Raw genomic sequence first — 9,500 nt, 5'->3', positions numbered from 1 at the left:
TGGGGACATGGGGACATGGGGATGTGGGGACGTGGCTGTATGGGGGCATGAGAATGTGGGTATATGGGGACATGGGAACATGGGGATGTGGGGTCACTGAGGCATTGGATATGGGGACATGGGGATGTGGGGACATGGGGATGTGAGTATATGGGGATAGGGGGATGTAGGTATTTGGGGACATAGGGACGTGGGGATGTGGAGTCACAGAGGCATTGGATATGGGGACATGGGGATGTGGGGATGTGGAATTTGGGGACATAGGGACACTGGTATATGAGGACACAGGGACAAGGGAACCATAGAGACCCAGAGATGCAAGGACGTGGGGACAAGGGACATGGGAGGAATGGGGGACGTGGGGTCCCAGGGACACATGGAGATGTGGGGGCTGTCACCCACTGCGCTGTGGGGTTTGGGGTGGGGGCGTGGGGATGTGGGGACATTGGATATGGGGATATGGGGATGTTGGAGGTGGGCAGGTGGGTACGTGGGAATATGGGGTTGGGGACACTGGGATATGGGATGTGGGACGTGGGGGTGTGGGTTTATGGGGACACAGCGATGTGACGCCAGTGAGGGGACTGGTGGCAGTGGAGGGGGACAACAAGGGGACAATGGGACAAAGGGAGAATGCCACCACCACCCCAGGTCCCACCCCACACCACTCCCCACCCCTCGGCTTTGCTACCATGTCTGGCACTGGGACAGGACACAGGTGTACCCCCAGTGTCCCCAAGGGGGACAGTGGGTCTCTGAGGGAGTCTCAGTGACCCCAGGGGGTCCAAAATGGGCCTCAGGATGCATCTGAGGGAGCTGGGGGGTCCCCAAGGGGGTCAATATGTCCCTAAGGAGGTCTCAATGTCCCCAAGAGGCTCAGGAGGTCCCCAGGGGGGCTCAGAAGTCACCAAGGGGGTCACAATGTCCCAAGGAGGTTTCAATGTCCTTAAGGGGCCAAGGATGTCCCTAAGGGGAGGTCTTAATGTCCCCAGAAGGGTCTCAATGTCCCCCAGGGGGTTTTAGTGTCCCTAATCGGGCTCAGGAGGTCCCTTAGAGGGTGTTAATGTCCCCAAGGGGGTTGGAATGTCCCTAAGGGGGTCTCAATGTCCCCAAAAGGGTCTCAATGTCCCTAAGGGGCTCAGGAGGTCCCCTAGGGGGTCTCAGTGTCCCCAAGGGGGCTTAGGATGTCTCCAAAACTGTCTCAATGTCCCCAAGAGGTTCAGGAGGTCCCTAAGGCGGTGTTCACATCCCCAAGGGGGTCTCAACGTCCCTAACGGGGCATAGGAAGTCCCCAAGGGGGTCTCAGGTGGTCTCAATGTCCCCAGGGGGGTCTCAGTGTCCCTAAGGCGGTCTCAGTGTTCCCTCAGGGCATCTCAATGTCCCTAAGGGGCTCAGCAGGTCCCTAAGGGATTCAGGAAGTCCCTAAGGGGGTCTCAACGTCCCTAAGGGGCTCAGGAGGTCCCTAAGGGGTTCTCAATTTCCCCAGGGGGTCTCAGTGTCCCCAAGGGTCTCTCAGTGCTCCTAAGGGGGCTCAGGATGTCCCCAAAAGTGTCTCAGTGTCCCCAAGGGGGACTCAGTGTCCCTAAGGGGGCTAAGGAGGGCCCTAAGGGGGTTTCTCTGTCCCCCAGGGGGTCTCGATGTCCCTAAGGGGGCTCAGGATGTCCCCAGGGATCTCAAGCTCCCTAAAGGAGCTCAGTGTCTCTAGGGGTTTCTCAGTGTCCATAAGGGGGCTCAGGATGTCCCTAAGGGGCTCTGGAGGTCCCTAAAGGGGTCTCCGTGTCCCCAGGGGGGCTCAGGATGTCCCCAAAAGTGTCTCAATGTCCCCAAGAGGCTCAGGGGGTCCCTAAGGGGGTGTCAATGTCCCTGCGGGCTCAGAATGCCCTCACAGCCCCCTCCCACCCCACCCCCAGGGGCTTTTGGGGCCACTCAAGCCCAGGATGCAGCCGTGAGACCCCCCCCCCTTCTCCTGGTGCCACCCCGGCACGATGGGGGCAGCTGTGGGGCGGCCTCACCTTGTCGATGAAGGAGGCAAAGCGGTTGTTGAGAGTCTTGATCTGCTCCTTCTCCTCCTTGCGCACCTGCTGGATGCTGGGATCGATCTCCAGGTTGAGGGGGGTCAGGAGGCTCTGGTTGACGGTGACGGCCGTGATCCCACCCCCGGACACAGCCATGGGGCCACGCTGCAGCCCCCCAACCCCATAACGGCCCCCACTGAGGGCACCAAAGGCTGAAGCTGCACTCATCCTCATGGCGGGGCCGGAGGTGAAGGAGCGGGAGCTGAAGGAGCGGACTGGGACGGCCGAGCTGCTCCGCACGGATTTCCTGGTGATGGTGACGGACATGGTGGGGTCGGTGGGTCTGGGGTTGTAGGGTTGGAGGAAGGCTGGGAGATGGTTGTAGGGTTGGAAGAAGGTTGGTAGAAGGTTGGAAGAAAGTTATAGGGTTGGAGGAAGGTTGGAAGATGGATGTAGGGTTGGGGTAAGGTTATAGGGCTGGAAGAAGGTTGGGAGAAGGTTGGGAGAGAGTTATAGGGTTAGAAGGAGGTTGTAGGGTTGGAGGAAGGTTGGAAAATTGTTGTAGAGTTGGTAGAAGGTTGGAAGAAGGTTGTAGGGTTGGGGGAAGGATGGAAGGAGGTTATAAGGATGGAAGAAGGTTGGGAGAAGTTAGGAGAAGGTTTTGGGAAAGTTGGAAGACGATTTGGAGAAGGGTTTTGGGAAAGGTTACAGGAGAGCTTTGGGAATAGTGTCGGAGCGCTGTGCTGCGCAGGAGGGAGGGAGGTGTGGGGCGGGCAGTGGGCCGGGCTATGGGGCGGGCTGCACCGTGGGGCTGCAGGAAGGGCCGCGGGACGGGTTGTGGGGTGGGCGGGAGGACAGCTGTGGGGTGGGTTGCAGGACAGGTTGCAGGATTGCGGTGCAGGTTGCAGGACAGGTTGTAGGATTGTGGTAGGGGTTGTAGGACAGGACAGGCCGGCTGTGGGGCGGGTGAGTGGGGCTGCATCCCGCCACCTGGGGGAGGAGCTCAGTGCTGCTCCGTTAACCCCTTCGGAGCAGCCGCAATCCACTGCAGCTCACTGGGATCCGCTGGGATCTGCTGGGATCCATTGGGATCGCTGTGGTACATCAAGGCCATGTCAAACTCAGTGTGAATTTGGTGCTCGGCCCCACATGCAGCCCCCAGGTCCCCCTGTGCTTCCACCCGCCATGAAACCCACCTGCAAGGCTGTCCCCAAATCCCAACCCCAAACGTAGTCCCCAGCCTGCGTCCCCAAATCCCGGGCCCACCTTGTGTCCTCAGCCTATGTCTGCACCGCTGTGTCCCCAACGCATCCCTCCATCCATGCGGAGGAGCCACGGGGAGCACATCCTATGGGGAGCAGTGGTGGTCCCACCATCCCATCCACGTCCTACCATGGCCAACAACCCAATCCCATCCCAAGATGGCCACCTGTCCCTAGCCCACAATGGCGATCAACCATCGTCCCACCATGGCCACCAACCCATCCCTGTCCCACCACCACCATCTGTCCCTGTCCCACTATGGCCACCTGTCCTTGTCCCACCATGGTCACCAACCTGTCCCTATCCCACTATGGCCATCATCCACTGTCTCACCGCAGCCACCAACTCATTCCTGTCCCATGATGCCCACCCATTCTTGTCCCCCCATGGCCACAGATCCAGCCCTGTCCCATCATGACCACTTCTCCCTGTCCCACCATGGTCACCAATCTCCCCCTGTCCACCCCCTGCTGGCCTGGCCAGGAGCACTCCCCCCCCCAGGAATTCGCCAGGTGAAGCCCCCCCTCCCCCTCCTGCTCCCCAGCCCTATGGAATGTTCCCCCCCACCCCACACAGCCCCTCCCAGAGCCGCCCTTATCTCAAGGAATTCCCAGTGCTCAGCGCCGGCGGGACAGGAGGGGGGGCCTTGGGGAGGGGGGAGGATGGGGGCAGGGGTCTGTGGTCTGTGTGAGACACCCCCCCATCCCTGCAACCCCAGGATGAGGTGGAGACTTTGCATAGAGCCCCCCCTTCAAACGGGGAAAATGAGGCATGGGAGGCAGGGTGCAACCCTCTGACCCCCCCCTTACAAAGGGGATACTGAGGCGTGGGGAGATGGGCACGTCCCCATAGGGCAGCTCCAGCCCCATAGCACAGAGGGGTCCCCACACCAGTGCTGGTAAATCTCCCCCCCCCCCCCGATACCCCAGTCCTGTGCAAACCCCATCACCAAAGTGAAAACAATCAGCTCCCCCCCCCTCAGCCCCTGAGTGCCACCCTGAGGTCCCCACCTCAGTGTCCCCCCCAACTCCGACCTTGGTGACCCCTTGTTGTTCCCCCAGGGTGGGGGCTGGGTCGGCATTTTTGGGTGGGGGCCAAAGCTCTGCGCCTGCCTTTGTTTGCACTGGGCTGGGCCGGGTTTCGGTGACGGGGACAGCGCTGATGGGCTGGTTGCCCCCACGTCACCATCATCGTCACCTGCCACCCCCCTTCCCCCCCCCCACTGGGACACCCATGGGTGCTGCAGCACCCAAACACAGCCAGAGGTTGGAGTGTGCCCTAGAGGGAGTCTTGGGGTGGGTCCATGGGGGCTTCAAGTGGCACTGTGGGGGCTCAGGGTGACATTATGGAGTCGTTAGGTGGCACTTTGAGGTAGTGAGGTGACAACTGGGGGCTCCAGGTGGCACTTTGGAGGCTTGAGGTGACACTACGGGGTCTTCAGGTGACACCATGGGGTCTTGAGGTGGCATTAGGGGGTCATGAGGTGATGCCATGGGGTCTTCAGGTGGCAATTTGGGGGCTCAAGGTGACACAATGGGGGCTACAGGTGGCACTTCGGAGTCTTGAGGTGGCACTATGGGTTCATGAGGTAACAACCTGGGGTCTCTAGGTGGCACTCTGGGGACTCAGGGTGGCACCATGGGGTTTGAGGTGACAACTTCGGGGATTCAGCCCATGCAAAGATCTGTGCTTCTGCAAAGCTGTACATGCCTGTGCAAAAATCTGTGGTTGTGCAAAGGCGTGCACTCCTGCAAAGTTGTGTGCTTGTGCAGTTTTGTGTTCATGCAAAGTTGTGTGCTTGTGCAAAGGTCTGTGCTCACGTAAGGGTGTTTGCTTGTGCAAAGATCTGTGCCCATGCAAACGGCTGTGCTTGCAGAACGGTGTGGGCTCTTGCAAAGTTGTGTGCTCATGCAAAGGTCTGTGCTTGTGCAAAACTCAGTGTTCATTAGGCGTGCTTGTGCAAAGGTGCGTGCTCGTGCAAAGCGTGCATTCCAGCAAAAGTGCAAGGCACACACACCCGTTTTTAGAGCAGGGAGTGTTTTTGCAGCAGCGTGTGCTTGGAGGTGCGTGTGTGTTCTGCACAAATGCAGAAGTGCGTGCTCGTGCAAAGGCACGCAGCTGTGCAAAAGTGTACGACTCCCCCCCACCCCCTCCTTGTGCATAGCAGCGATGGGGTGATAAGGGTGGAATGCGGTGCTGATGCAGCTCTGAGCCTGGAGATAAGGAAGAGGAGGGGAGAGAGGGGAGGGAGGGGGTCCTGCAGGAACATGGAGGTGGGGATGGGGGGTGGGGTTGTCCCCAGAGTGTCCCCAGGGAGTCCCCAGAATGTCCCCAAGGTGTTCCTGGGGTGACCCCCAAAGTGTCCCCAGGGTGTACCCAAAGTGTCCCCAGGAAGACCCCACAGTGTCCTCAAAGTGTCCCCAAAGAGTCCCCGAAGACCCCAAGGTGTCCCCAGAGTCCCCATAGTGCCCCCATAGTGCCCCCAAGGTGTCCCTGGGGTGACTCCAAAGTGTCCCCAAAGTGTTCCTGAGGTGACCCCAAAGTGTCCCCAGGGAGTCCCCAGATTGTCACCAGTGTCCCCAGAGTTTCCCCAAAGTGTCCCCAAGGAGACCCCAGAGTGTCCCCAAGATGTCCCCAAGGTGTTCCCATAGCATCCCTAAAGTGTCCCCTAAATGTGTGGAGCTGAGCCTGTCCTGGGCTCCACCTAAATATGTGGGGCTGAGTCCTGGTGCCCCACAACGCACAGTGCTGAGCTGCGTCCCTGTGGGGCTGTGTCACCTTGGGGCCGTGGGGCCAAGCCCTGGCCATGCGCTCCCCGGGCCCCCCCTACATTCCCCCCTCCTGTTGCCATTCCCTAAGGCGCGGGATCCGGCCGCACCTTCCGGGGATCGGCATAGGGCCAACGGCTCTATGGGGCCGCCCCCTGCCTGGCCCTCCCTATAAATCTCCTCCGCCATCCGTCCAACCGTCCATTCGTCCATCTAACCGTTCGTTCGTCCGTCTGTCCATCTGTCTGTCCATCTGTCTGTCCGTCCCTCTGTCGGCATGAGCTTTTCCCGCAGCACCACTTTCTCCACCTCATCCCGCTCCGGGAGCATCCGTCGCCTTGTGCCCCATAGCAGCGCCGCCAGCGTCTACGCCGGGGCTGGGGGGTCGGGGTCACGCATCTCTGTCACCCGCACCTCCAGCACCTATGGCGGCAACTATGGGGCTGGCTATGGGGCAGGGTATGGAGGCGGATATGGGGCAGGCTATGGGGGCAGCTTGCTACTGTCGGGGTCTGGGGTGGTGCAGAATGAGAAGGAGACGATGCAGGACCTGAACGAGCGCTTGGCCACGTACCTGGAGAAGGTGCGCAGCTTGGAGCACGACAACCAGCGCCTGGAGGCACAGATCCGGGAGAGCCTGGCCAAGAGGGGGCCCAGCACCCGCGACTGGGGGCACTACTGGGACACCATCCAGCAGCTGCGCGACAAGGTGTGGGGCGGGATGGGTTTGGGGTGGGGTGGGGATGGGGTTGGTGTAGGAATGGGAATGGGGTTGGGATTGGGTTAGGTTGGAGGTGGGGTGGGAATGGGAATGGGGATGGGGTTGGAGTTGGGATTGGGGTGGGGTGGGATTGGGATTGAGGTTGGGATGGGGTGGGATTGGGGTAGGAATGAGAATGGGAATGGGGTTGGGATTGGATGGGCATAGAGTGGGATAGGATTGGGATTGGGATTGGGATCGGGATTGGGTTTGGGATTAGGATTGGGTTTGGGTTTGGGTTTGGAACTGGGTTCAGATGAGGATGGGGTGGGACTGGGACTGGGACTGGGACTGGGACTGGGACTGGGACTGGGAATGGGAATGGGAATGGGAATGGGAATGGGAATGGGAATGGGAATGGGAATGGGAATGGGAATGGGAATGGGGTGGGCTGGGGTTGGGGTAGGAATGAGAATGGGGTTGGGGTTGAATTAGAAAGGCATGGGGTTGGGGTAGGAATGAGAATGGGAATGGGAATGGGTTAGGATGGAGTCGAGTTGGGGTAGGAATGAGAATGGGAATGGGAATGGGAATGAGAATGGGAATGGGATTGGGCTAGAATGGGGATGAGATGGGTTGGGATGGGGATGAGATGGAAATGGGGTTTGGGTTGGGGTTGGAATGGGATGGGGTTGGGGTGGGAATGGGGATGGGGTTTGGTTAGGATGAGGATGGAGTGGGTTGGGATGGGGATGGGAATAGGATGGGATGGGATGGGATGGGGACAGGGTGGAGTTGGGATTGGGATGAGAACAGGAATGGGAATGGGTTGAGATTGGGTTGAGGATGGGATGGGAATAGGGATGGGAATGGAGCTGGTTTAGGATGGGGATGGGATGGGAATGGTTGAGGTTGGGATGGCAATGGAGTAGGTGTTAGGATGGGGATGAGGATGGGATGAAGATGGCATTGGTGTTGGAATGGGGTTGGGGTTAGGATGGAGTGGGATTGGGGATGGGGATGGTGTTGGGTTGAGTTTGGTTGGGCTGGGGATGGGGTTGGGTTGGGATAGGGGTGGAGTTGGGACGGGGATGGGGTTGGGGGAGGGGTAGGTTGGGGCACTGGCACCACTTTCCCTGGGCCCTACCAGTGTGCCCCCAGGTTCTGGCACTGTGTCCCCAGGGCGCTGCCAGCGGTGGCCTCAGGGTTAAGCATTAACCCAGGCAGTGTCAGGAAGGGGCGGACTTTGCACCCGGAGCCAGACCAGGGAGAAACCATCCTATGGGGCGGGGACAGTGTGGGGCACCCAGTGGGGACACCACGTGGGGCTGTGACCAAAGCCCATGGGGGCTGGGGGAGGGGAAGTTAACTAATGATCCTTTGTTAAATTTCTATTTAACCTAAGCCCCACAGCCAGCACCGCCCTATAGCACAGTGGGGTCACCCCTTCCCAGAGTCACATGGGGACGGGAATGGGGACAAGGATGGGGACACGGGGATGGAACAAGGATGGGGACAAAGACACGGACAGGGGATCACTGCCAGCCCCCCCCCGGTGACCATGGGGGGAGGGTGGGGTCTCCACTGAGGGGTCCCTGCACCCCATGACCCCAAACCGGCCCCACAGATCTATGACTGCGCTGTGGAGAACGCCCGCACTGTGCTGCAGATTGACAACGCACGGCTGGCGGCCGACGACTTCAGGGTGAAGTGAGTGCAATGGGGACAGCAGGGTGGGGGAGATGGGGTGAGGTGGGAGCATGGACAGGGATAGGGTTGGGATCAGGACTGGGTGGGGACAGGGACAGGAATGGGATGAGGACATAAATGGGAATAGAGATGGGATGGGATGGGAACATGGAGGACATGGGGGGGAATACGTTTGGGGAGGATGGGGTAGGATTGGAATTGGGATGGGATGGGATGGGATGGGATGGGATGGGATGGGATGGGATGGGATGGGATGGGAATGAGGTGCAGATGAGATGGGATGGGGAGGGATGGGGTGAGAATGCAGAAGGGATGGGGATGAAATGGAAAAGGGGATGGGGATGGGGATGAAGTTGGGGACGGAGATCGGATGAGATGGATGGGTATGGAATGGGATTGAGATTGGGATTGGGATGGGAATTAGGTAGGAGTGGAATGGAGATGAGATGGGATAGGATGGAATGGGATGGGGATGGCGATGGGAAAGGGATGGGATGAAAATGGCATGTGATTCATGGAACAGGAATTGGATGGGATGGACTGAGATGAGGGCAGAGAGGAACGGGAATAGGGATGGGGCTAGGGCTGGGATTGGAGGTAGCATGTGCATGGGGACAGGAACACAAACAGGGATGAGGACATGGATGGGGATAAGGATGGGGATGGGGACAGAGATGACAGCTACAGGGACATGGAAGGGATGGGACAGGAATGGGAATGGGATAAAACAGAGATGGGACAGGGATGGGGAAAGTGGTGAGATGGGACAGAGACAGGAATGGGACTGGGGACGGGGATAGAGGTGGGAATGAATTTGGGAATGGGGATGGGATGGGGACAGAAACAGGGATGGGGATGGGGACAGGCATGGGAATGGGGATGGGAATGGGGTGGGGATGGGGACAGGAGAGAAACAGAGATGAGGACTTGAGTTGGACACGAGGACAAGGATGAGGATAGTGATGGGGGCAGGGATAGGAATGGGAAAATGGACAGGGACGAGGATGGGAATAGCGTTGGGAGTGGGGATGGGGTGGGATGGGG

General features: G+C 59.3%; 2 protein-coding genes across 2 annotated transcripts in view; one reads left to right on the top strand and one right to left on the bottom strand.

Annotated features, from left to right (window-relative positions):
• The window catches only part of LOC110389177 (keratin, type II cytoskeletal 8-like), a 9,118-nt gene extending 6,304 nt beyond the window's left edge, over positions 1-2,814 (bottom strand). The window contains exon 1 of the mRNA XM_021379148.1: positions 2,013-2,814. Within this exon, the coding sequence (XP_021234823.1) occupies positions 2,013-2,342 (330 nt within the window). The 5' untranslated portion in view covers positions 2,343-2,814. The remainder of the gene's footprint in view (positions 1-2,012) is intronic.
• Positions 5,742-9,500, top strand: part of KRT18 (keratin 18) — a gene marked incomplete in the record, with an annotated part of 14,981 nt that continues 11,222 nt past the window's right edge. Inside the window, 2 exon segments of the mRNA XM_021379150.1 lie at positions 5,742-6,755; positions 8,374-8,456. Of these exon segments, the coding sequence (XP_021234825.1) occupies positions 6,324-6,755; positions 8,374-8,456 (515 nt within the window).

Source organism: Numida meleagris, chromosome 32, assembly GCF_002078875.1.
Source record: "Numida meleagris isolate 19003 breed g44 Domestic line chromosome 32, NumMel1.0, whole genome shotgun sequence".
NCBI classification, from domain to species: Eukaryota; Metazoa; Chordata; class Aves; order Galliformes; family Numididae; genus Numida; species Numida meleagris.
The sequence above is the reverse complement of the archived record's forward strand: the minus strand, read 5'-3'. Positions and strand labels throughout refer to the sequence as shown.